Source organism: Hyperoodon ampullatus (genome assembly GCF_949752795.1).
Source record: "Hyperoodon ampullatus genome assembly, chromosome: 17".
In the NCBI taxonomy this organism is placed as follows: Eukaryota; Metazoa; Chordata; class Mammalia; order Artiodactyla; family Ziphiidae; genus Hyperoodon; species Hyperoodon ampullatus.
The window spans coordinates 11,586,182-11,613,676 of NC_136930.1; the positions used below are offsets into that span (position 1 = coordinate 11,586,182).

The 27,495-nt window shown below is 45.0% G+C and overlaps 2 protein-coding genes across 2 annotated transcripts in view; both read left to right on the forward strand.

The window, feature by feature from the left end:
- Positions 1 to 1,040: 1,040 nt before the first annotated feature.
- Positions 1,041 to 2,566, forward strand: RRS1 (ribosome biogenesis regulator 1 homolog; the record flags this gene model as incomplete). Its single annotated transcript, XM_079722749.1, has 1 exon — positions 1,041 to 2,566. The coding sequence occupies one exon, from the start codon at positions 1,041 to 1,043 to the stop codon at positions 2,103 to 2,105; it is 1,065 nt and encodes a 354-aa protein (XP_079578875.1). The 3' UTR covers positions 2,106 to 2,566.
- Positions 2,567 to 10,214: 7,648 nt separating this feature from the next.
- Positions 10,215 to 27,495, forward strand: part of ADHFE1 (alcohol dehydrogenase iron containing 1) — a 28,382-nt gene continuing 11,101 nt past the window's right edge. The window contains exons 1-13 of the mRNA XM_079722369.1: positions 10,215 to 10,396; positions 10,545 to 10,582; positions 12,401 to 12,447; positions 13,102 to 13,216; positions 13,755 to 13,808; positions 14,193 to 14,347; positions 14,494 to 14,690; positions 16,409 to 16,486; positions 18,188 to 18,293; positions 21,896 to 22,048; positions 23,853 to 23,951; positions 26,584 to 26,662; positions 26,835 to 26,931. Of these exons, the coding sequence (XP_079578495.1) occupies positions 13,755 to 13,808; positions 14,193 to 14,347; positions 14,494 to 14,690; positions 16,409 to 16,486; positions 18,188 to 18,293; positions 21,896 to 22,048; positions 23,853 to 23,951; positions 26,584 to 26,662; positions 26,835 to 26,931 (1,018 nt within the window). The 5' untranslated portion in view covers positions 10,215 to 10,396; positions 10,545 to 10,582; positions 12,401 to 12,447; positions 13,102 to 13,216. The remainder of the gene's footprint in view (positions 10,397 to 10,544; positions 10,583 to 12,400; positions 12,448 to 13,101; positions 13,217 to 13,754; positions 13,809 to 14,192; positions 14,348 to 14,493; positions 14,691 to 16,408; positions 16,487 to 18,187; positions 18,294 to 21,895; positions 22,049 to 23,852; positions 23,952 to 26,583; positions 26,663 to 26,834; positions 26,932 to 27,495) is intronic.

Sequence of the window (27,495 nt, forward strand, 5' to 3'; positions counted from 1 at the left end):
TTTTACTGAGCCTGCCTTTGGAATATGGTGCTTACTATGTACCAGGAACTAATGCTTCGCATTTATCAACTTATGAATAGGACTTAAGTTAAACAACCTGTCCAATGTGGATACAATAAACCCAGATCTTATTCTAGGAGTTTGATTCAAGAACCTGGTGCTTAATCACTGTATAAGATTGCCTTTTCAGCATAGCTCCGAGAGCCATTATGAAGATTAAATAATAATTGGTACTTAGCTCACATTTACTGAGCACTCATAGGCTCCAGACCTCTGTGTAAGCTCCCTTGGGAGCATACTAACTCATGGCAGCCCTAAGAGGCAGGTACTATTAATATCCCCATCGTACAGGTTTTAAAATAGGCCCAAAGAAGTTAAACAGCTTAAGGTCAAACACTAGTGCAGTCAAGGTCGGAATCCAAGCAGCCTCACGTTAGAGCCCGGCGCTCTTTTGCCACAAGCCAGCAGAGGATGCGGCCCAGGGTTCCGGCTGATGCTCGCCCACTCAGGGCGGTCTAACTGCCAGGTCCGCTCACTCCCCAAACAAACCAAGCCCTCGTCTACACGTAGCTTTACGTACATCTGTGGGAAGGGTCTTTCTCGGCCCACACCCCGGACCCCCATGAACAGGTCAGGGCTCTGGCGAAAAATAATTTGTCAAGTCCTAAGAAGAGCTGATTGGCTAAACATCTTGAGAACTGACTTACACTTAAACTGTAACACAGTCGCTCCGGGACCCCCTTAATCTGCGGCCCCCAAAACATGCACCGCAAACTGGACTCCGCGCGCCTACTCCGCCTACATCCGGGCTCGAGCCCAAGGGCCGCCTCTATCCCATTTGCTCTCCAACACCGCCCTCTGCCGGCCTTTCCTTGGGTCGCCGGCATTATGAGTCCCTTCCGGGTGTCCCGGAAGCGGAGCTTTCTCTTCCGGGACGAGCGTCTGGGCGACCGCACGTGGTTGTAGTGCCGGGGCTTGAACCTACCTGGCAGAGAAGTGGTTGCAGCTGTCTCCCAGAGAGAGGGAGCCGAGCCGGAGCCATGGAGGGTCAGAGCGTGGAGGAGCTGCTGGCAAAGGCGGAGCGGGACGAGGCAGAGAAGCTGCAGCGCATCACGGTGCACAAGGAACTGGAGCTGGAGTTCGACCTGGGTAACCTGCTGGCCTCGGACCGGAACCCTCCGACCGGGCTGCGGCACGCGGGACCCACGCAGGAGGCCGAGCTGCGGGCCCTGGCGCGGGACAACACGCAGCTGCTCATCAACCAGCTGTGGCAGCTGCCCACCGATCGTGTGGAGGAGGCGCTGGTGGCGCAGCTGCCGGAGCCCACCACTCGTCTGCCGCGCGAGAAGCCTGTGCCCCGGCCGCGGCCGCTTACACGCTGGCAGCAGTTTGCGCGCCTCAAGGGCATCCGTCCCAAGAAGAAGACCAATCTGGTGTGGGACGAGGGGAGCGGCCAGTGGCGCCGCCGCTGGGGCTACCAGCGCGCCCGCGACGACACCAAGGAATGGTTAATCGAGGTGCCCGGGAATGCCGACCCCATGGAGGACCAGTTCGCCAAGCGGATTCAAGCTAAGAAGGAACGGGTGGCCAAGAACGAGCTGAACAGGCTGCGTAACCTGGCCCGCGCGCACAAGATGCAGCTGCCCAGCGCGGCCGGCATGCACCCTACCGGACACCAGAGTAAGGAGGAGCTGGGCCGCGCCGTGCAGGTGGCCAAGGTCTCCACCGCCTCTGTGGGGCGCTTCCAGGAGCTCCTGCCCAAGGAGAAGGCGCCCCGGGGCTCTGGAAAGAAGAGGAAGTTTCAGCCTCTTTTCGGGGACTTTGCAGCCGAGAAAAAGAGCCAGTTGGAGATGCTGCGAATAATGAACAGCAAGAAGCCTCAGTTGGACGTTACGAGGGCCACCAATAAGCAGATGAGGGAGGAGGACCAGGAAGAGGCGGCTAAGAGGAGGAAAATGAGTCAAAAGGGCAAGAGAAAGGGGGGCCGACAGGGTCCTGGGGGTAAGAGGAAAGGGGGCGTGGGAGGCAAGATGAATTCCGGGCGTCCTGGCTTGAGTGGCAAGAGAAAGGGAGGGCAACACCAAGGAGGAAAGAGGAGGAAGTAAATTTCACCCTCGGACCTGCTTGTAAACCAAGAACTGTACTTAATGTTAAGTTCTAGGTACAGTAGGGGGATACAGAAGATGGGGCCGCTGCCTGCATCGAGCTTCAGGTTAAAGGGCTAGGCTTGCCCTCCTCTGAAGATGGTTGTACATGTTTGATTCGACAAATTAATGCATTTCCCACAGCCAAAACTTTTGCTGGAGATTAAAGGATGTATTTAAGGACATGCGAATTGGAAAGAATTTGTTTAAACTAGGAGTGAGTTCTGTTTTTAAACAGCCATTTTTTTTTCTCTTAAAACTTTGGATGGGGTGTAAGGGAGAGAGTTGGTCATATTTCAGAGACTTTTAATAGATTGGTATCTGCATTATTTTGATAACAAGCTTGTGTCTTTATCAAAGGAGAGGGACAGAAAGGTTACATTTTCAGAACTGTTGTAAAGGTTATTTAATAAAAGTGTCTATGTAAAGTTGCTTTTAACTTTTTGGCTACTGGTACAAATCTTAAGTAAAGCTTGTGACCTGGATACCTGGCACAGATTATTTTCATTTACTTTCTAGAAAACATAGCAGCTGAATTATGATTTCAGTGAGACCACTTTTATTAGAAAAGCTCATACTTCTTTTGGTATCAGATATAATATTGAAAGTGTAGTACAACTGGTGCCTCTTTCAACACTGAAAACATTAATTTGCTGTAAATGATAAATTGGGGCTTCACTAAGTAATAGTAATAATCCTTATTAATCCTAATTTTATACTTAAAGCTTTAGCAACATTTATGTCCCCAGTTTTTTTAAAGCTTCAAGTAGGTCTGTTTGGGGAAGAGAGAAGGAAACTCACAAAGTTTTTACTTGGAACATTATCTTTTGATTCATTTGTCAAATTGACCTGAGCTGGTGTGATTAGGAGGTGAAATGTTTACAGCTATTGTGGGTCTCCTTCCCTAATTGATATCAGTAACTCATCTTTGTAAAAATAAATATCTCCTGAAAAGGATTCATAGTACATCTAGAATGGTTGGGGGGGTGGTTAGTGCTTTTTTGCTGCTGTTATAGGTCTGAGGAGCCACGCTACTCTTGCTTTTTGGTCTGACAATTGATAGGAAATTAAAATTGAGAGATCGTTTGTCTCTCATTTTTTCACTGTTGTCTCATCTTTGTTACTTTTAGAAATTGCTATGAAAGAAAAGATTAATTCAGATTTCATAATAGGTTACTAAAACACAGATGTTCAATTGTTACTGTCTTAAAATACTTTGTGATAAAGTTAACTCTGCCATCATTGATCATTGTTTCCACTGGGACCTGGAAACTTGGAGCTGCTAAACCCTGGCCCTCCCTTCCCACGGAACCGTGGAAACTTTTTAACTACTGATAAAACCATTTTACTGGTATCCTGAACGACTTCATCAAAAGCCAAACCAGTCATAGACCATTTAACACCTTTTAAATTCTTCTCAACTGTCCCGGATTTTTTGTTGTTGTTACTGTTTTGTTTGGGAATTTTTCTGGCTTTTGTTTTGTGACTTGATCTAGCAGTTGGACACTAATACTGGCCTTGTAAAAAACAAAACCCTCGGGCTTTTTGCAAAGTTCTTGTTTACCATTAAAACAAATTTAAATGCAGTGTCTTAATTTATTCTGAAAATACTCTTGAGAAGCCAAAATAGCATTTTAAAGGAGTCAGAGTGGAAAAAGAATGCCCTTGTTTCTCCCTTTCCCCACGTCCCCGACTTGTGAAATAGAGCGTTTTATATAGAGACTTAGGAAAGTACCCCACATCCCTACGGAGCAGTTACCTGTGTGGCAATTTCAAAGGTGGACGGTGAGACTTTGCAGCTGGGGCAGTCGTAGTTCCGACTGGTGGGAAAATGGTCCTCCGCCAAGGGCTGTCGCTGGGGCCGGAGACCGCGGCGCGGCGGGGCGGGGCGGGGGGGGGCGGTGGAGGAGAGGCGGCGGCCGGGATTGGCCGGCGGCGGAGGGGGCGGGGCCGCGGAGAGGAGCACTCCGCGCAGCCATGGCCGCTTCTCGCGAAAGGGTCGCGCACTTGCTGAGGCAACTGCAACGCGCAGCGTGAGTGCGGGCGGCGCGCGCTGGCGGGCAGGGGATCGGAGGGTGCGGCCGAGCCCACGCAGCCCCCGGGGAGCAACTCGCCCGGGCTGGCACGTTCTTCGTCGTGTCACTTTCGAGAATTTGGGGACCGGGTACCGCAGTGCGCGGCGGCCTGGACGGCGCTGTCTGTGTGCCAAGCAGCCAACCGGCCAAGCGCGGCGCGATGAGGCTGCTTTTCCTCTGCCTGATCTGCGGTTTAGGAAAGTAAGGCCCAGAGAGGAGAGCGCCTGATCCCAGATCTACGCAGGCAGCGGAGAGCTTGGAACAGTGACCCAGAGAAATGCATGTATCCAGTCAACACATATGTATCGGGTGTATGTAATGTGCCCAAAACTATTCTAGGTGCCGGGGATACAAAGACGAAAGACTCTGCAGCAAAGTCTAGCAGGGAATTGCATGAGCGGACAGGAGTGAAACGGGCCTCTACAGAATACAGCGGACAGAGGCTGTAGAAGAGAGAGGGATGAGAGAAATCACCAGGAGCTTGACTCCCCGGCATGTACAGGGCAGTCAGGGTATTAAACGTTATGACATGTCTGACTCGCCCTCCAGAAATGCCGGGTACATAGTAGCTGCCTGATAAATACTTGTTGAATGTGCAGGTGCACAAGTCCGCCTGGGAACACAGGGGGAAAAAATGAGCTAACAGGTGGAGATAAATAGGGGGAAAGGAGGGGACTAGAGAGGAATTTCAGGCAAAGGGAAGAGCAACACCAGAGGCAAAAGCCGTAGTTCCAGGATCTAAAAGTAGCTAAAGACTGGACCTACCATGATAGGAGGACGTGAGGAAAGAAAAAACAGATGGCGAAAGACCATGAATTAGAAAATAGCCAAATTTACTGGGCACTTACCAAGCACAGGGCGCTGTCCTACACACTTTACATGTACTACTACTACTAACTCTAATCCTTACGGCAACGCTATGCCAAGCTGTATTATTATCCTTCTATTACAGATAAAGAAATAAAGGCATGGAGAAAAATAATTTGCCCAGTGTCATACACTAAGCAGTGGCACACCCATAATCTGGACCCAGGTGTTCTGGCTTCACTGTCCTTGTTCTCAGTCCTATGCTAAGGAATTTTAATTGTGTCCTGTAGATAATAGAAAGCTGTTGAAGCAATAGTCCTCACTGTGAAACATACTCTTTGAGATACCCCATGAAAAAAGAATCCCATGGCCAGATAAGCTTGGGAAACTAACCAACTGCTGCATCACCCTATGGAGAGTCAGGATATACGTCAGCACACAAAGGGCACTGAGAACTCCTGCAGGGAAGAAAAGAAACAAAAAGCTGTATTTAAACTCTTTGTTCTAAACCTGTGTCATCACAGAACTCTTTATCAAGCAACCCCATTCATATCCCTTGGAACCAATGTCATGTAGAATGTGTTTTTGGAATAGCTGCATGCAAAGGAGGGTGGCATGATTAGAATTAAGCTGAAGCTTTCTGGTGGCAGTGGAGAGGAAAGACTGGAGGTAATTGTCAGGCTCCAGCTAAAAGGCACCAAGGAGCGGCAGTTGGTACAAGAGAGTAGATGTAAGAGATATGGAGGTGTAAGAAAAATTGGTTAGAATCAGCAGGATTTTGTATCTGATTAGTGAGACAGGAGAAGTGGAGGTTTCTGGCTGGGGCATCGGTAAACAGTGGGGCCATTTACCAACGTAGGGACTGTAAACTTTAGGAGGAAGATGGTAATCATTTTGAGTTGGACATGCCTCACATACATCCAGGTGAAGACCCCGAGCAGGTAATTGAATACATTGTTCTGGAGCACAGAAGCGAGTTGGAAACACATCCATATATAGAGGGCAGTTGACACCATGGATGTAGAAGCAAAGGCCTTGACAAACTGTATTCCTAGAAGAAAAGGGCTGAGGATGAAGTCCTGGGGAGCAGCACTGTGTGGTGCTTTGTTCTTTGTATTTTTTTTTTTTTAATCCCATGTAGAAAGAGATTGCAGGTAAAAATCTTGGAAAATTGGGAAATGGTATCATTGGGCCCACGTTTAGCCCGGGGAAAGTCTGCCAGAGCTGAGGTGAAGCTGTGCCCACCTGCTTTGGACAGGGCAGCACTCCAGCTTCCTGAGAGACAACTCCCTCCGCCCCAGGGCAGCCCACCACTCAGTCCACACACACAGCAGCTGTGCTGACGGCCAGCTGCTCTGGCCTCATTTCTGTTACCTGCTGGCCTCTTTAGGCACCTGGATTTGCACATGATTTGCACTCTGACTGCTGGAAAAGGAACCAGCATTAAAGGATAGGAGGGGTGACCAAAGAGGTGGGGGGACGGAAGGGAAGGAGGGAAGGACAGTTTGCAGTGCTCTCGTCCCCAGGGTACCGCAGGGAACCAAGCAGCCTAACATCCGTGGGACTTAAGTGCGTGTGTGTGTGGCGGCGGGGGGTGGGGTGGGGGGTGGTGGTCAGTCAGGGCAGATAATAAACAATAAACTAGTAAGTAAAACTTAGAGTATATTTGATGCAGCTAGGTACTAAAGAGAAAGAGAAAGCAAAGGGGGATGGGGTGTTGGAGGAGAGGATGCTATTTTAAAGACAGAGAACACCTCAACTACTTACAGTTTCCTGTGGCTGCTGTAACCAATTACCATGAACTTAATGGCTTAAAACAACACACACTTATTATCTTACAGTTCTGGAGTTCAGAAGTCCAAAATCAGTCTTCCTGGGCCCAAATCAAGGTGTCGGCAGGGCCACATTCCCTTCAGAGGCTCTAGGGCAGAGTCCATTATCTTGCTTTTAACAACTTCTAGAGCTGCAGCGCCTGCATTCCTTTGCTGGTGGCCCCTTCCTCCATCTTCACAGCCAGCAACGTAGCATCTCGCTTCAGCGGTCACATTGCCTTCTTCTGTGTCAAATCTCCCTCTGCCTCTTTCTCAGAAGGACACCGTGATTACCTTTAGGGCCCACTCAGATAATCCCGGATAATCTCTCCATCTCAAGATCCTTAACACATCTGCAGAGTCCCTCTTGCCACACAAAGTAATATTGACAGGGTCCAGGGATTAGGACCGGAACAGCTTTGGGGCTCAGCTCAGCACACTCACTGGGGAAGTAACTGTTGCAGAAGGACCAGTGAAAGGTGGGTGCAAGCCACATGGCTCTCTGGGGACGTCTCTGGAGGTGGAGCATGCCTGGCATGGTGTCAAAACAAGGTGTCTGGATCAGACTGAGCGAGGAGATGAGGCCAGAGACACGGTGGGCATGTCGCGGTGGCCAAGGATGACCCTAAGGTTTCTGGCCTAAACAACCAAAGTTGAAGTTGTCATTAAGCTGGGATAAGGAAGAGGCTTTGAGGGGAAGACCAGGAGCTGAGTCTCAGGGAAAATGTGAGACACCTAATAGACATTCAAGTGACGATGTCGAGTAGGAAGTTGATTCTGGAGTTCAGGAGAGAGGTCTAAACAGAAAGATTAAAGTGGGAGTCATCAACATAGAAGGTGATCCAGGCCATGGGGACCAGGTGAGGTCACTCAGGGAGTGAGTGAGTGTGGAAAGAAAAGAGAAGGAGCTACGGGCTGAACGCTGGGACCCTCCAGCATTTAGAGTCAAGAGCATGAAAAGAAACTAGGCCAGGAGCAGCCAGTGCAGTAAGAAGAAAACCAGGGAATTGTGTCCTGGAAACCAAGGGAAGAAAGTATTTCCAGGGAGGAGGGAGTGAACGGGAGGATGCAAATGACAGGTCTGAACTGAGAACTGAGTGGTTGGTGTATTAGCACCAAGGGGAGGGCCTTAGTGACCTGGTAAGTTTGTCAGTGGAGACATGGGGCAAAGGCTCATTGGAAGATGTTCCAGAGAGAATGGGAGAAGAGAAATTGGGGAGAGCAGGTGTAGTCGGCTGAAGGGACTACAGTTGTTGGATGACGGTTGGTCTAATATGCGGAAGTCAACACTTTCCTACTGATGGATCAGATTTGGGGGGAGGGGGATTTTGATGACGCAGGAGAGGAAAGGAAGAACCGTTGGTAGTGATGTTTTGAGTCGCTGAGCAGGGCTGACGTTTAGTGCACAGGGGAGAGGTTGGCCTTTGCTAAGACCGTGGCCAGTTTATTAATAATACCAGGAGGGAAGCCAGAATAATCGTGCCAGAGCCAGATGGCGGGTAGATAAGAGCCTTGCTCTAACCCTGCGGATTTCAGGGGGCCAAGGATGCGTGGGAGAAAAGGAAATGGAGTCAGTGGATGTAGGCGAGGAGGAGAGAACCAGAGGTGAGCAAGCAAGCCAGAGGGGTTAAGAGGTTGAGAGTTTTAAGCATGAAACTCTTAAATATGCTGACAAGGATCAAGTAAGGGGGAAGGCTAGGACATACAGAACAGAGGGAGGTCCCAAGAAAGCAAGAGGGGGTGGGATTCAGACCACAACTAAGGAGTAGGAATGATGAATTGAGGCAGCCTGAAAACTTGAAAAATATATAATAAAAAGAGAAGAGGGGATGGGTGGAAGGAAGCCTGTGCTCCCACAGTCCTTCGTGTTGGATAGCTTCAAGTCTGGATTTTTCCTTCCCTTTGAGTCTCTTTTCTTGTCCTGGAGGGGCGTAAAGCAGGGAAAGACCTCGAAAGTAGTGCCTTGTGAAGGACAACGCCAGGGCCTTGCCTAATACCGGTTTTCCTGCGGGAGCCGGCAAATGGCTCAGACCCGCCGGGATGCTGTTGGGGAACCATTCCACGTGGCGTTCTCAGCCGTGCCCACCAGATGGCAGTCTCGGCTCATGGTGGCGCGCACACCCGCCCACGCCCGTTTTCACTTAATTCACAATTTTTGAGATCTTGCCCGTCACTGAGTTTAACCCTTTTCCTTCCTTCCCCCTTTTCCCCCTCAGATGTGTTCATTCTAAGTTTGCAGGCGGGGGCAGGGGGGTGGTATGCACGCACGTACCTACTGGACCCACCGGGACAGGGTCTCTGGGCAACAGAGAGAAACATAAACCCTTTTGCGAGGCTCAGTCGGATGGCGAACAGCAGGAAGAGAAGCCGGAGAAGAGACCGCCCAAGAAATCGGAGGCGACCAGGACAGGAAGGGATACGGAGGTCAAGGGAGCGAAAAGTCTCGAAAGAGGAGGGCGTGGGAAATCCGTAGAGGAGCGGACTGAGAACTGAGCCGGGGTGAGGGATTCGGCGAGAAGAAGGTGACAGGTGTGACAGTAGGTGTGACAGTAATTTATGCGGACTCGGAGGGTGGGGCCGGGGAGGGGCCGAGCAGGCGGAGCCGAGAAGGGACGGAGGCGCGAGGTGATGACCAGGGTGGCCTGCAGGCCCACTGAGGGCTTCCGGAGGAAACGGCCCAAAGGCTGCTGGAAGAAAGACGAAACACCCTGAAGACAACGGGAAAATAACACGGGAAGTTCCGGGGGAGAAGGATGGGGGGATGGGGTGCGAGTAGTTTACACTGGGTCAATTTGGCCAAAGCTCCTAACCTAGGAAGAGCTGAGACCCCATCTTTCTGGCGGGGGTGGCTTAAACAATAGAAATTTATTCTTCCACAAATCCGGAAGCTAGAAGTCTGAGATCAAGGTGTCAGCGGGGTTGGTTTCTTCTGAGGTCTCTCTCCTTGGCTTGTGGATGGCCGTCTTCTCTCTGCGCCTTCACATGATCTTCCTCTGTGTACGCCTTGCGTTATATGAGATTCCATCTTGCTAGCAGGTTCGCTCTGGAGACTCTCCTTGCTGACTTGATGAAGCAAGTGGCCTTGCTGGCCCAGGAATTCCAGGGGCCATCTAGGAACTGAAGGCAGTCTCCAGTGGACAGCCAGCAAAAAGCCAAGGCCTCAGTCCTATAGCTCTCCGCGCCCGTTCCTCACGTCCCCCGGAGTCGCCAGAATGGGTTTGCGAGTTGCTGCGTTCATGTAGGTCCCGAGGCAGCAGCGGCCGCCGGGAATCAACCCGATGAAGCCGGGAAGCGGACAGAAGTCTTTTGGGAGAGCGCGCAGCGAGGCCTCGGGTGCCCGGCCGGAGAGGCCCTCGGGCGATGCCGGAGGGAGTCCAGCGCCCGCCCCGGGGCCTCGCCTGGCCTGCCGGTGGGGACGGGGGCGGGGCACCCTCCCTTAAACTTTCCTGTAGCCCCAGAGCGCTCATCCCAGCTCCCCGCATTTAACTACAGCTTGAGAAATAAGTGGAAGAACGATCCTACAATGCTGGGAAGACTCTGAGTCAACTTTTTGTCCATGGTGATTTCTGGCTTTTTCTATCGTGGGGTGTTTGCCGTAGCTACTACTCTGATAGCCTCTTAAGACCAGAATGCAATGTGTGTTACTTTAAGGCTTCTTATATTCCGGTTTTCTGGTTTCACGCTACTTTTTCTTTTCGTTTCCCTAGATGCCAGTGCCCAAGTCATTCTCATACTTACTCCCAAGGTAATAATACATTTTGTGTTTGGCCACAATTTCAGTTTCCACTGTTGGCAATACATTTGGGCAAACTGTAAAGTAAGAGAATCAAGGCATGTGATAGGAAGATTGGTGAAAATTTTCACTTGAAATTGGTAGTATGCAGTTCTAATTATACTATCTCAGCTGAATGTATGCTACTGATTATGTTTTTCGCTCAAATATGTATTTAATGCTATTTACAATGTCTTTCTATTTTAAACAGAATTATTTGCCAAAGCTAGAAGTGGTGACATAAATAGGATTTTAGGGTTGTCTGAGTTCATCAAACAGAATTAATCAAGATGCAATCTCTGAAAGGTGCTAATACATCCCCAAAGAAGAGTCTGAAGAACAATGCGGTTCCCAGAAGGAAAAAATTTGTTTGGATCAATTTTTAAAATAACACTCTATTTCTTAATAATTAAAAATGACAAAAGTTTTCAGTTCCTACAAACATCTTAATTCTTACCAACTCCATTGTCCACAGAGCAGTGGGCAGCTCATTGTAGCTTCAACGTGTCCTCAGAATGTCACATGAATTATACTGACACAAAAACAGATTTCACCTCTTAGGAGAAAAGGTCAAATCTAAACAGTGGTAAGGGATGGAAGGGAGGGGCCTGCCCACACAGGATCCTAAGCAGAAACTCACAAAAAAGGCTGTTGGGATTAGAACAGATAGAGTAACTAACTGAGGGCTTTTTCCTGCCTAGAGACTGACTCATCCTTCAGGATCAGCCAAGGGACCTCCCCCACCCCGCCCCAGTCATTAACAGCCATCCACTAAGCAGAAGCATGCCGTGCCTTCCAGGCCCTCATGGACACATGCAGAATTTTGTCTTCAGCTGATTTTCTGCAATTCTTAATTGGTTTCAACAAAGAATCAGTAATTTTCCTATTTGGGGCTATAAAATTAGTAATTTAGAGAAAGATAATCTCAGTGTTTTCTAGGATCCAATTTATGTCTTTTCCTAAATTTTAGTAACAGGAGTAATAGATTATTTCTTTAAAGCCTGTTGAGATCAAAGAAATTTGGATTATGATTAAGGATACCCTTGCCAAAGGTAGATTTTTGTCCCGTTGTGGTCTCTTTGTCTTGTAAAAAAAAAAAAAAAAAAAGGTAATAAAAATTGTTCTGTAGACTTTTTTCAATCTTATTGAAAGACTGTTAAAATAAATAGATGAAAACAAAGATAAAACCCACTAAGTAGAGCCCTCTTATTGTTCCAATATAACAGAAAATCATTTTTGCCATAACTAAACCTGATATTTTGTAAAGAAATATCAGTTTATAAAAATTTTTAAATTTCCCAAAGAAAACTAAATAGTTTACATGTATAAGCTTGAGAAATATAAATATCTCACTGTGATAAGTACCCCCATAGAGAAAATCTTAATTTAAATAAATTATTACAGTTGCTATAAGAAGTGTAAGCAGGACTCTAATTAATGACTTTACTAATAGTTGTTCCCTAATAATAATTGAACTCTAGAGTCTAGAGGATTTTTTTCTAGTGGATTTTTACACATTATGTTTTCAAAAGTATATCTTAATTTCAACGGAGAAAAGATTTTAAGTAACTTTATTTTCACACAATCTGCATCAAGCTAGCATAACATTCTCTTAAAATGCAGGTTTTAATTTTAATCTAATAGGCAACAATGAAACCTGAAAAATGTATTTTAGGTAAGGCTTCAAGGGAAATGTTTATATTCACTGCTGAAAATCCAATTCACTATCAAATGACAAAATTTTTGCTCTGTTTTTGAGGCCTACTCTGATGCTAATTTTTACATTTCTAGCTCCTGCACTTTCACCTTCTGGGAAAACAACAGATTATGCCTTTGAGGTAGATTTAATCATTCTTTCTTTCTTTTATGAATGACTTGAAAGAAATACAGTCAGAGTATTTTGCTAATGCATTATTATCTCACTTGAAGTCTGTTATTAATAGATGTTCCCTGACCTTATTATTTGATCAGCACCTATTTAGCAAAGTACTTTGTCAGGATAATGGAATATAAATCTTCTGATAACACGAGTAATGTGTAGAATACTGTTTTCTGTACAGCCATTAAAATAGAGCAAATTCCCAGTTCTACGAACTCTCCAACTTATATGTTGTATGATAAATCTCCTTTAGTTTTGTGATTATAACAACCCCAAAAGAGGTTCAAGTAATTGGTTGAAGCAAGAATAACAGAACAGTTAATTCCGATGAATTTTTATCATACTGTAATTATATAATTATTTGTATAAATCCCTGTCTCCTCCTAGTTCAGGGGTCATAAATTAAAATGTGACCAGAGGCCCGACAGTCATTCCAGGAGCAGGCTAGGGGAGGACGGTGCTGAGTTTGCTGAGAGCACAGGCCCATCTCAAGGGTGCAGCCTGCCCTCAGCCCCCTGTGATTGCAGCCACACCGGAATGCAGCCCGGTGCTGCCCGATGATTCAAGAGAGATAGAAATCCAGATGGTCACATTGCTTTTTATTTTTAATTAGATAATAAGAGTCATTATCGAAACCAAGAAAAAAAAAAGAGAAGAAATTTAAACATAACATCCATCAAACATCGATCAAACAAGTCTTCAGGCCAAAAGCGACCCATCATGCATTGGTATAAAAGCTCTTCTCTCAGCTGTAAACTTTATGAGGCCATGTTTCTCTTGTTCATAGTTGTGTTACCAGAGCCTAGCACATCCTGGAACATAGCAGACACTCAGTAGTGTTGGCTGGATGGGAGGATGGATGGATGGATGGATGGATACACGCATGCAAGGGTGGTTGGATAGATGAATGGTTGGAGGAGTGAATGAAGGCACTAAAACTACACAAAGATGACACCATTTACGTTGGAAAATAGGAAAATATTTGTTCATTTAAGTGTGGAGGCAAGAAGAGGCAAGCATTTCAAGCTGAGAGAGCAATTGAGAGATTATGATATATTTGGGAAAAAATACATAATTCCAGTGTGACTGGAGCCAACGTTTGCTTAAAGAAGTATGATGAGTGTGAGGCCAGATGTGATGACCTAGAAGGCCATGCTGGGGAATGTATACTTTATTCTCTAGACAATGGGGAACCATTTCAGGGTTTTAGAAGTGAAATGACCAACTCCCTAAACACCCATCACCTAAATCTTTTTTTATTTTCAGATGGCTGTTTCAAATATTAGATATGGAGCAGGAGTTACAAAGGAAGTGGGCATGGCAAGTATTTAAGATTTCTACAGTCTTCTACTATAAACGTTACATTGATTTTATTTTATTTTATTTAGGCTTTTTTAAAAACATATTTATTTATTTGGTTGCGCCGGGTCTTAGTTGCAGCATACGGGCTCCTTAGTTGTGGCATGCGAACTCTTAGTTGCAGCATGCATGTGGGATCTAGTTCCCTGACCAGGGATCGAACCCAGGCCCCCTGCATTGGGAGTGCAGAGCCTTATCCACTGCACCACCAGGGAAGTCCCTGTGTATTTTAAAACAAATACAAATTGACAGCAGTTGAGTCTTTTGTTTTGGACTCAATGTTAAGTTTGCCAGAAGTATCTAGTGTAATCAAACCTAACTTATACATTACTTTTGTTACTGTAGGACCTACAAAACATGGGTGCTAAAAATGTTTGTTTGATGACAGACAAGAACCTCTCCCAACTCCCTCCTGTACAGACAGTGATGGATTCCTTAGTGAAGAATGGCATAAACTTTAAGGTTTATGATAATGTGAGGGTGGAACCAACCGATAGAAGGTATTCTTTGATTGTCATTAAATTTACTTTAAGCAGAAGTCAACACATACCAATGTTGATTGAAACTTGCCCCAGGCCTTATTTAATGGCTCGGCAATTTATTTCTGAAAAACCCGACATATGGCCTTTATTTTCCCTTCTCCAAGCTTCATGGAAGCTATTGAATTTGCCAGAAGGGGAGCTTTTGATGCCTACGTGGCCATGGGTGGCGGCTCCACCATAGACACCTGCAAAGCCGCTAATCTGTATGCATCCAGCCCTGACTCTGATTTCCTGGACTATGTCAATGCCCCCATTGGGAAGGGAAAGCCTGTGACTGCGCCTCTTAAGCCTCTGATTGCAGGTAAAGACTGTTTGTCTCTTTTATTTTGCAACTGGCAAAAGGCCTCAGGAAAGACACAAGCCAGTAATTTTGGGGTGTATGTTTTCCAAAGTTTCCTGATTTCTTCATTTCCATATAGTACCTTGTTTGGAGATCGAAACAGTGAGCAATTCATTCATCTTTAAAATTCTGAGTTTCATTATTGCACAGACAGAGAAAATTTGGGTCAGTAGTAGGAAAGTTTGCAGAGTTAAGCAATGAAGTCACTATGTGGAAGAGAAGGGAAGGTCATCGTCTATAGATTATTAGATCCTCCTGTGGGCAGGTTTGTCTTCTGAGCCCCTCTCGGTTTTGTCCCACTTTGCCAGCCACTGTGGAGTCTAAGGGGAACGTTCCCTTTTATTTTTCTGATGTTGACTCAACCCTTTCTTCCACCTAATGGCTCCTCAGCTGACCTGGGGCTTTGTCTCTGCCCCGGGACATGTGGCCAGCGTGGCCTCGTCACTCTGGGCAACACCTGCTCTGTGGCTGCCAGAGCACAGACATGCACATCCAAATTAGGATCGCCTGTCTGTTCCACACGGACCTTGGGATCTTTCTGTCTTGTCTTCCCTCCCATTTTATGGCTGTCAGCATATCACTGTCTAAAGTCTTACAGCTAAAATGTACTAGCTGGAAAATATCAGGTTTTTTAAAAATTTAATTTAATTTAATTAATTTATTTGTATACCGCAGGTTCTTATCAGTTATCTATTTTACACATATTAGTGTAGACGTGTCAATCCCAACCGCCCAGTTCATCCCACCACCCCCACCCCCAGGAAGGTATCCGTGTCAAGTCCTGTCCTCTCTCTCCTCCTGCCCTCGTACTCCCACTGTGAACGGGCCCTGTGATGGGGCGGGAGTGAGTCGACAGCAGATGAACCGCTTTGACGTGAATGAGTGATCAGCAGGGAGCAGCATAATTGATGTCTGGCAAATGGAACCCTCCGGTGAAGCTGTGTCAGCATCCCACAGAGGGGTGATTAGTAAAGTTTAGAAACTTGACAGAACTACAAAACCGCAGAGTCCGGCAAAGGCACAGTGTTACTGTTCTTGCTGCCAAGGGGGAATAAAGATGTCTTTTAGAGACGGCAAATACGAGTTTTCTTCCCAGAGAGGCCGAGAGGCCTGCTTTTGAATTCCCAACTACAGCTGCTTAAGCTCTGACGCTAGAGGAGCCCGAGGCTCCCAGAACTCCTCCCTGTTATTACAGAAACAGACATCACACATACACGTTAAACACACGTGTGTAATAAAGACATGGACATCATGCATACATATTAGGCGTACACACGTGTTAGTGCCAATACGGACATCAAACATACGTGCTAACACAGTGCACACATATCAAGTGCACATACATGTTAGGTTTACATGCATGTTGATGCAGACATGGACATACATGCTAAACATGCATGCATATTGATGCAGACACTGCCATCACACACATATGTTAAACACGGATGCCGGCATGTTAATGCCAACACAGGCATCAGACCTGTTACTCACATGTTAATGTAGACACAGTCATACACGTTAAGCATACATGCATGTTAATACAAATACAGACATCAGGTGAGCAAACAAGCGCAGCAAAGCTTTCTCCTCTGACCTTGCTCTTTATTTCCTAAGACTTAATTATCTCCACTGACCTTTATTTAGATGCTTTATTAAAATTGACATTTTTTTTGTTCAAGTCCCAACTACCTCAGGAACTGGGAGTGAAACTACTGGAGTTGCCATTTTTGACTATGAACGCTTGAAAGTAAAAACTGGTAAGAACTTTGCCCATAAAAATTTTTTTTTAGTTCTCTCTCTTACCTTTCAACTAACTCCACCCCCTTTTCTTTAACCCTAATATTTAAAATTCAAGGAGTTACAGAGTTAAGGAAAGGGTATGTACATAGACACATTTTCTTTCTTTTCCCACATACATATAAAAAATATGAAGCAGTCTAATAAACTTGTTTTTGAGAATTACCTACAAAAGCTTATTGAAATGCCATGAATCTTAATTGGCCATTTTTCTGCCCAAGTTAGTGACTATAGATCAGTGATAAATGGTTATTCCCTTTCTTAGACATCTTTTTTACATTCTAACTCAATTTCATTGAGGTGTAACTTTTATATAATAAAATGTATACATTTTAAGAGTCTAGTTTGATGAGTTTTGACAAATATATACCACAGGTACCCACCACCCCAGTCAAGATACAAAACATTCCCACTTCTCCAGAAAGTTCCCTCATGCTCCTTCCCAGTCAATCCCTCCAGCCCCATTCCCAAGTAACCACCATTCTGCTTTCTACCTTCTTTGTCACCTTTATCCTGTCTTCTTCTCTGACTCTCAGCTAATGTGGGGGAAATGTCCCTCTCCTTGAGTCTGGTTCAATATCCTTCTTCCAGGCCTTCATAGTGGAATAGATTGGCATTGAACTGCACATTTATGGTAACTTCTCTTTTTAAACTACATTATCCTTTGACATTGTTAAAGACGATAAAAATAGAAACCAGCATTTAAATTCGACCTTAAATTTTTTTAAAGACTTTCCTGTCGTATTATCTACTGTGATCCTTACAACAGCTCCGGGAGGGATGGAGGCCCTGTGTTATTAGAGTCTAATCTTACAGAGAACTCAGAAAGGCCCAGACACGTACCAAAGACGTGCAGCAAATCACAGAGCAAGGACCCAAACCAGTGGTTTGCTAGTAAACCAGCTCTCCAGAATTTAATAAGTAAATAAGCCCTGATTTGGAGTGTCTGTGCGGTGTAAGTACTCCGCCATAGCAGATGATGTCACTCAACCTGGAGCTGGGAAGACATGGGTATAGTGGCTCGTGTAAACTGCAAGGGGCTTTGGCCGCTGAAAAACCTGGTTTCTGACCCCAAATCTCTTCCCGCCGCTCCTTGCTGCCTCCCTATATGAGAATGAATCTTATCTCATATTTTAATTTTTTTTTAAAGGCTAATGAGATCTGGAGACATATGGTGTTTTCTTTTTAAGTTATTTATTTATTTATTTATTTTTGGCTGTGTTGGGTCTTCGTTTCTTTTTTTTTTTTTTTTTTTTTTTTTTTTTTTTTATTTATTTATTTATTTATTCATTTATTTATGGCTGTGTTGGCTCTTCGTTTCTGTGTGAGGGCTTTCTCTAGTTGCGGCAAGTGGGGGTCACTCCTCATCGCGGTGCGCGGGCCTCTCGCTATCGCGGCCTCTCTTTGCGGAGCACAGGCTCCAGACGCGCAGGCTCAGTATTTGTGGCTCACGGGCCCAGTTGCTCCGCGGCATGTGGGATCCTCCCAGACCAGGGCTTGAACCCGTGTCCCCTGCATTAGCAGGCAGATTCTCAACCACTGCGCCACCAGAGAAGCCCTCATATTTTAATTTTTTTAGGATAATTTGTTACCCTAAAGTTATTTAATTTTTTAAAAATTGTGTCCGTACCTATAGCCTCTGTTGAAAATCCCTGCCTTAGGTATTGCTTCGCGAGCCATCAAACCCACACTGGGCCTGATCGATCCGCTGCACACCCTGTACATGCCTGAGCGGGTGATCGCCAACAGTGGCTTCGATGTGCTTTGGTAGGTACCCATGCCACCTGCAGGGGCTCTTTCGGTACTCGGTTGACGGACAGTATGTTACTGCTGAAAGCACTTGTTAAGCACTCACTGATTGTGCTCCACAACAGCGCTGGCTTTGGCTGTCATTATCCCCTTTCCTGAGTGACAAAGCTAAAGCTGTAAAGATGAGGTGAGGTACTAGGTGAGCCACAAACCTGCTGTTTGGGATGGACTGGCCCAGCCACAGCTGCAGCCACGGGGACACAGGGAGAGGAGCAGCGGCAGCTGGCAGGCAGCATCTCAGACCCACAGCACTGCCTCTGCTGCACTAACCAGGGGATGCCAGGGCTGCAGCCTCAGGCACACAGCAGGGGCAGGAGCGCCCACCGCCGGAGCTGGAAGGGCTCGCTGTCGGCACTTGACACGCATCATCACTTCACCACAGCTCTGTGCCACACAGAAAAGAAAACTGGGCTGGAGATGTTGAGCAGCTTGCTCGGAGTCACACCACGTGCTCCCCTGGCTTCATCTGCCATGTGCTGATGGCTCCCTCATCAGTGTTTCTGCCACAGGCCTCGCTCCCGAGCTCTGGGCCCTGTGTTCCAGCGGCATCACGGGGACCCATGGGTGCTTCACATTCACCTGGTCCAAAAGACCCTATTCCACCCATTTACACATGCACATTTCTTCTCATTTTAACATCTCTGAAATCAAGGCATATCTGTATATCTGTGGCACGGCAGTATGGTTTTCTTCCTCAGTGGTAGTTTTTTTTTTTTTTAATGGTGCATCTTAGAAAGCATGGCATCTTGAAGTTGAGGAAATCTTACAATTCTCTCCATCCCCCCACCCCTCACAGCTTCTCCTCCTGGGTCCCTGACCTCAGCGAGCAGCAGGACCCAGTATGGACTTCGCCCTCGCCGCGTGCCCACACCGAGCCACAGAGCCCCTCCCTTGTCTGACTCAGTCTCTCCCATCTGCTCCCGCCTCAGCTCAGGCCTGCCCCAGCTCTTGCCTGGACAGTATCCAATCTCCTTATCAGTCTCCCTGCTTCCATCCCACAGTCCTTCTGTCTGTCCTCCATACTGGCCTCAACAAGCTTCCAGAATGCAATATGACCACCGTGCATACACACGGGCATTTACACACACACACACACACACACACACACCCTCTACCTTACAAGTCTGTCATTGCCTGTCCACACCTACTGTCTGAAAGGCAAAGTCCCTGCAATGTCCCCAGTGCTGAGCACTTTATCTGCTTGGAGGACTCTCCTTTCACGTTCCACTGGAGCATTCTGTCATTGATGGAGCCTTTGCTGACCCTCCCCTCCCTCCCCTCTCCTTAAGAACCACTCTGGCCTTTGCTCTTACCCGCTGGGGGCCTGTGCATTGCTTCGGAGACACCGCTCTTCACACGCCAGTCTCCCTCACTGCACTGCGGGCTTATGCGCTTCTCCATCCCTGCTCCTTGGCACAGGGACCGTCACATCATCGGTACTCAATTAACAACTGTCGAGTGAAGTTCACACAAGCAGGAGGCAGCAGAGTTAGGGTTCGCATCCAGGTCTACCATGGTCTGCTTTTCTTACTGCATTACACTGCCCGCCAAGAGACTGGAGAAAACTGTGTCCACCTCCATCCTGGTCAATGTTGTCAGTACTCTGAAGAGTTGTCCTCTAATAACTTGGAAATAAGATTACCCTCCCTAGCTGTGAACTGCATAATAAACATAGAACAGCCTAAAGCAGTCACGTTTAAATGAATGACTCACAGGCCCAAAGACTTTGCTGTCAATAAAAGCGGGGAGTGGGCTCAGAAGAAAGGAGAGTGAGGGCAGTCGCCCTTCCAAGGACTGACCACGGGAGAGCGCACGTGGCCCGAGGAGTCTGCCCCTGAGGCCCAGTAGCCTGGTCTGAAGATGGACACACCCATGTATTCAACCTTAGAGGCAGTTCCCCTCGTTAGGGCTCCAGGGGCTTTCTGACCATAACCGGGCATCCACAGACTTGCCAGTAGGGAGAACGGATACCTAGAAGGCTCAGGTGACTGTCCCCCTCAGCAGTTATATTTCTTGTTATAAATCAATAATCAGACTTCCAGGTTTTACACATCGTTTCTGTGAGCTCAGCTCAGTGAATCTGCCCCTTAAAGACAGATCTGATCTTGCGCCCAGAATCAAGATGCACAGCAGGGCAGAGGTTTAACTCTGCACCTTGGTGGACTCATCAGCACCCCGTCCACCCCATGTGGACACCTCCTTCTTGCCTTGCCCAGATTTCCTGTTTAGAACCACAAACCCATAGCTTTTGTCCACCAACTAATTCTTTTTGAAGTTCTAATACTTTTTCAAAAGATGTTATCTGCTTCACACATGTAGAAGAAAGTAAATTCTCCATTCTAAGACTGAAAACTACAACTCATGCACAAGGTAATTCATGTTATACTGTGTTCCCAACAAATCCTTGATCTAGATGATTGTGTTTATTGTCATCTTCTGCAGTCGATTAGCTAGAATTCATGGCAGGCCAGTAGGTAAAGGAAGCTCTGATGCTTTATTCTTTTTTTTTTTTTTTTTTACAACTTTATTGGAGTATAATTGCTTCACAAGGGTGTGTTAGTTTCTGCTTTATAACAAAGTGAATCAGTTATACATGTACATCTGTTCCCATATCCCTTCCCTCTTGCGTCTCCCTGCCTCCCACCCTCCCTATCCCACCCCTCCAGGCAGTCACAAAGCACCGATCTGATCTCCCTGTGCTATGCGGCTGCTTCCCACTATCTACCTTACGTTTGGTAGTGTATATATGCCCATGCCTCTCTCTCGCTTTGTCACAGCTTACCCTTCCCCCTCCCTATATCCGCAAGTCCATTCTCAAGTAGGTCTGTGTCTTTATGATGCTTTATTCTTAAAAGAGCCAACCCTGAATTTAGAGCATGTAAGAAGAAAGAATTAGATTTTTTGTTCAAACCAAGAATTAATAATAATGGTGAATGATAAGTTTTACAAAGTGCTGGTACTTTACATATGTGAACTTAATTTTCACAGCAGCACCATGAAGAAAGACTATGATTTATCCTCATCTTAGAATCACAGGGAGGATGGTGACTCCCCTCAGGCCCACAGTGGGAAAGTCTGGTGCCAGAATTTACATCTGGGAGGCCGACCCACTGCACTATACTCTTATAGGAGGCTAGTGTAACTATGACCCTTCTTGGATGGGTAATATGGTGTTTGATCAATGCAAGGTATAAAATGGTAAATATACTTTAGAAGGAAGTCATTTTTCAGATTCAGTGCTTTTCTTCATGACTTAAATGTTTAAAAATTCAACATCATAAAGATGTACTGGCACTAGAAAGGAACCATATGTAATCTTACACATACTGGTCAAAAACACTGTAGTGCTGTTAATGTCAACTTCACTGTGTTAATTGCTATAATAAGCAATGACTGTCGTGGACAAGAGGCTGATTAGTGAGATGAGTTGTGATGATCAGCACTACAAAGCATATCCACAGGGGGGTGCGTACCGAGCATTCTGAGACAGTTTGTGATCTGAATGGAGGAAAGGAGGAAAAGGATGCTTTCAACTGTGTATTTTAAATATTCCTTGTTAGTCACGCCCTGGAGTCCTACACTGCCCTCCCGTACCACATGCGGAGCCCCTGCCCTGAGAATCCCATCACTCGGCCAGCCTACCAGGGCAGCAACCCCATCAGTGATATTTGGGCAGTCCACGCACTGAGGATCGTTGCCAAGTATCTGAAGAGGTATGTCGCCCAGAGGGGACGGAAACAGAACAGAAAAACCACTTTCCACCTTCACGTGAAATGTGGCGCACCAGATCCTGAAATGTCCTGAGCAAGCCTGCTCACCAAAAAAATCAGTCACTGCACATACAGAAGCACCAGAGACCAGCAACCTCTGGAGGGAGCCCCATGAGGACAGATGAAAACTGGATCCTTTGATCTGAAAAGGCAAAGATCATGAGGGGACAACCTAGGAGCCCCTAAGTTATGAAGGATGCAGGTAGAAGGTTTATTCATCAAAGCCTCAAAACCAAACCTGGGGGAGGGGAGATGTCCTTTGAGATCTGGCTACCAAGGGCAGAAATGAGAACCACAGATGAGACAGATGAGACAGATGTTGGCCCTGTCCAGAGGCACACGGGGTGGACCCATGAGCAAACGCACATGAACTCAATTTAAGAAATAAATGAGTAGAGATGTCTGTCCTGGGAGATATGAAAGCCTTCCTAAAAAGATTCCTAAAAGGTTTGGAAAGATTTATGCATGAAATAGCCATAACAGACTCCTGAGAGAGAGCAAAGATATACTCAGAGACGAAAACTGATCCCTGAGACATTAAGACTTGTGCAAAGTCGAACTCCCCTTTGTAGTTATACACAACGGAGGGCAACAACAGGGCAGGTTAGGACTCGATGTGCGCGCGGTGCCTCCCCCGGCCTGGAGGGGGAGGGACCCAGGACAGCATTTTGTAGTAGAGGTAGGGGAGGGACACAGAACTACCTCCAGCTCGGAGCCCAGCAGGGAGGATTTGTCTGGGTAGAAGCAGATGCAGATGAGGGCCAGCCAGGTGTCTGACGGGGACACAAGGCTTGGCATGGCCGCTGTGGGAGGTGAGGGGCGAAATGGACAGAAGAGAGGCTGAAGCCCCATCACCTGCTGTCTCACCTCGTTATCTGGGGATAAGGAACGAACACTGGGTTTTGGAAAGAGACACCAGTGCCTAACTCTTCCAGATGAAAGGAGGAAAAGGGCTGTGGCACTTTTATTTCATAGCAAGAACCCTCACTCCAGGCAGGATCACAAAAAACCACCTGGGAAGGGGTGCCCTTGGCTGTTTCAGGGTTCCTCCCTGAGGCAGGGTTTCCAAGCCCGGGAGCAGGAAGGCTGAGCTGCATCTGAAAGGGGCCTTTGAGAAGTTGCTTTTCCAAAGGGGCACTGAGGAGGGATGGAGCAAGTAGAGGCTTGTCCTACAATAACATCCCACTTCCACAGTAGTAAGGGTTAAAATAACATGTGCAATTCCCACAGACACCAAAAGAGGTCTCCAGTGGGTCCGATTTGGGGTGGTATCACAGAGAGAAGGATGTCTGGGCGGCTCATTTGGCCAGTAAGTAGCCCCGGGCGACAGGGACTCACTTCAGCAAACCAGCCTGGGCCCTGTGCCTTCTGAGTATGTGTTTACTCTGAGTCCACTCACAGCCGCAATCAAGGTCATTGACAAGTGAAGAAGAAGAATGAGTCTCAGGGCACTTTTCTTGAGCAGCTTTCATAGTCCAAGGGTCAGTGCTTTCTTCCCCTGGCACTTTTATCACATGAGCAGCCTGACAGCATATTTATTATGCTTTTGCTCAAACTGTTAATGAGAAAATATGTTTCCCTTTGGTTTTCATCTAGAAGACAAGGTGTCATTTGAATAACTTGCCTAATTTTTCTTCCTATCGAGTAGCATTTCTTTTTTTTCCAGATCTTTCCCTAAGGCGGCTCTTTATTCACTAGGAAATGCCAATGTAGATGTGTTATTGTTAGGTATTTATATCATCCACAGGGCTGTCAGAAATCCTGATGATCTTGAAGCAAGGTCTAATATGCACTTGGCAAGTGCTTTTGCTGGCATTGGCTTTGGAAATGCTGGTGTTCATCTGTGGTGAGCAAATTTGAGATTTTATTTCTTCACCTAAGCTATTGCCCTTAAATTTTTTAAATGTTTATAATTTAGGACATGTGGTCAGATTTTAAATATGCTATAGAAAGAAGATATTTAACTCAGTGTCCCATAATATTTTCTTAATTCAAATGCAGTTTATCGGGTCATAGATTTTTTTCTTTTTGGTAACAGCTTTTTTGAGCTATTAATTATTCACATACTATATAATTCACCCATTTAAAACTTTCACTGGTTTTTAGTATATTCACAAAGTTGTGCTACCATTACCACAATAAATTTAGAACATTTTATCACCTTAAAAAGAAATCCTGTACCCCTTAGCTGTCGCCCACCAATCCTCCTATACCCCCAGGTCTTAAACAACTACTAATCTACTTTCTGTCTCTACGGATTTGCAAATTCCAGACATTTCATATAAATGGAATCATATAATGTGTGATCTTTTGTGCCTGGCTTCTTTCAGTTAGCATCATGTTTCCATGGTTCATTCCATGCACGTATTAGCACTTCTTTCCTTTTTATTGCCAAGCAGTTTTCCATTGCACCGATATACCACATTTTATTTATTCATTCATCACATGAGGGACATTTGTGTTGCGTCCACGTTTTTGGCTACTATGAATATTGCTGCTTGAATAATCATGTACAAGTTTACCTGGTGGACATATGTTTTTATTTCTCTTGAGTAAATACCTAGGAGTGGAATTGCTGGGTCACGTGGTAACTCTGTTTAAATTCTGAGGCACTGCCAGGCTGTTTTCCACAGTGGCTGCACCATTTTACATTCCCACCAACAGTGGATGAGGGTTCTGATTTCGCCACATCTTCATCACGTGTCATGGGTTTTTAAAACGTCAAATGCAGGATATTTTTTCTCCTAATCTCTCTCAGAAAGAAGGGGATTCAAATATTTGTCAATAGCCAGAATTAGTCTTTTGATCAGAACTTTATTGGTATGTTGCCTTAAACTTGAAAACCAGTGAACACGGAGAATTAAGAATTGGCCTTTGCTAGGGGAGTGCAATGAAATGTTCACCCTCAAACTCTGCTGCTGAGAGGAACATAGATGGGTCGACCTTTCTAAGAAGCAACTGAACAAAATCTGCCCAGAGCTTGGAAAATGTTTATACCCTTTGCCCCACTGATGTTACTTCTAGAAATGTAGCCTAAAGAAATAATCATGATATGATCAAAGAATATCCTTATAAGGATATTCACCTAGAAGTTATTTATAACGGAAACATTTAGGAACAACCCAAATTCCCAACAGTTTGGGGATGGTTAACTGAAGTTTAGTACTCAAAGAATAAAATATCTATTAAAATAATATTTTAGAAGAATAGAAAATGATATGGGGAAATGTTTATAAAGAATATTAAGTAACAAAAGCAATGTCAAAACCAGTGCACAATACGATCATAAATTAAACATATGCATAAGAAGACTAGAAGGAAATATTCTATAATGGCTATCTTGAGGAAATAGGATTATGGATCATTTTTCTTTTTTACAAAGAATATATATAACTGTTAAAATAAAAGAAATCAAACTAAAATATTGGCTATTGTTAGAAAGGTACTTTGAAAGTTACATGAACCCTTTCACATCACGGAAGCATGCTAAGCAATATTTTTCTGAATACTATGAAGCCCGAAAACAGTAAAGCACGTCCCTAAGTATCCAACAACTCAGAGAACCGATAGCTTCTGATCCGCCTCGTGAGAGATGACAGGCATGGGGCACCTTTTTTTGGATAATCATACAATTCACCAAAATACTTCATCTGTCTATGAAATGTAAATCTTTTAGCAAATAAAAACAAAGTCATCCAATAACCCACATTAATAGATTTACAGACCATTTTACTATTGTAAAACATTTCATTTTCAATACATTAACTGTAAATATATTAACTTGTCACAATGTGTATCTTCTGGGTCATCTAGTAAATTATCATATTGTCCTCTTTGTTCACTAACAATTCGAGAGGACAAAGAGTTTTCCCATTAAAACCAACCAAAAAATCCCCACAAATAAAAACGAAAATGCCTTTTCTGGATAGCCTTTCAGGCTGAAACAATCACGTATAATTCAACTCCCATTAGTATGTAGCATTTAAAAGAAGGTATCCATCATTGGCAAGACAGATCACTGGTGGAACAAGCTTGCATGTCTAGTGCAGTACATCTTGGCTCATAAAATTCCCACTGACATCTTCAGTTTGTGAAGGAACACACTGCCAAGGCAGTGCAGAGCAAGATAGAAAATGCATACCCTGAAGATTATTAAAGAAACTCCAAAGTGAATTCTTGATTTCTTCAAGATCATAAGCTTAACCAATGTGCTTGGCCAGCAACTTAAGCATCAATACTTTTTAATGCATACAATTCTATGAGCATTTGAATTTTAACATTTCAGAAGTTTTGTGAATGAAGACACCAAATATCAACTGCATAATAATGTATCCTCATAGGAATCAAAGAAAACAGAATGTCTAACTTTGTGGGTTAATAATATTGTCAAGAGACTGTGAAGGGCTCTCCCATAGAGTATTGTTAACTTGAATTTCTGATATCTGTATGTCAACATAAGGACTTTCTTTCTTTTCTAGCCATGGAATGTCTTACCCAATTTCAGGCTTAGTGAAGACATATAAAGCAAAGGATTATAATGTGGATCACCCACTGGTGGTAAAATCATAATAAATTCTTTAATTTAGTCTTAGATTCCTCTCAATTGCCATAAACGTATTTTGTCAATTCTTGATTGCTTGGAGTACAAGGTAAAGTAATTTAATATCTAGAATATGCATGTTTAAGATTGGCTTTGCCACGTCGGTCACCGTGTTTCCTTTCTCCCCAGCCTCATGGTCTTTCTGTGGTACTCACCTCCCCAGCAGTGTTCACTTTCACGGCACAGATGTCTCCTGAGCACCACCTGGAGATGGCAGAAATACTGGGTATGAACCGTTAATCATAAATCTGTGACCCACATATGTGGAGCATTTCCTAGGATGCTTCTGAAGATAAACCATAAAGAATAATACCAAAAAATATTGCTTGGGATAATTTAATAATAAAATGTCAGTGACCTGCCCAAATTCCTATCTAACACTAAAATTCTGTAATTTTGTGTTTCTAAGAGTCTATTAGCAATGAAATGGAACCAAGTACTGCTTACATTAAGTTTACAGTAATATTTCCACTGTTTTCGTCCCCAAGGAAAGTGAAACTGTTTATATACTATTCATGTTATATATGGTTTTTGTTTTGTTTAATAGGAACTAAAAATGAATCTAAATCAGGAAGTAACAGTAAGTTCCCAGTTACAGAGAACCTAAACAACTAGAAACTTTGTAAAAAGTTCCCCAAAGAAGAATTTGTTTGCTGTTTTGTAGGATAAATAATGTCTATAATAATATACCCACAGTGCCTTTTAAATCTTACAAGAAATACAGTTACATTTAGGGTCACTTCAGTGTTAAGTAAAATATTGGTATTTTTCTAATACAAGAATTCTTTTA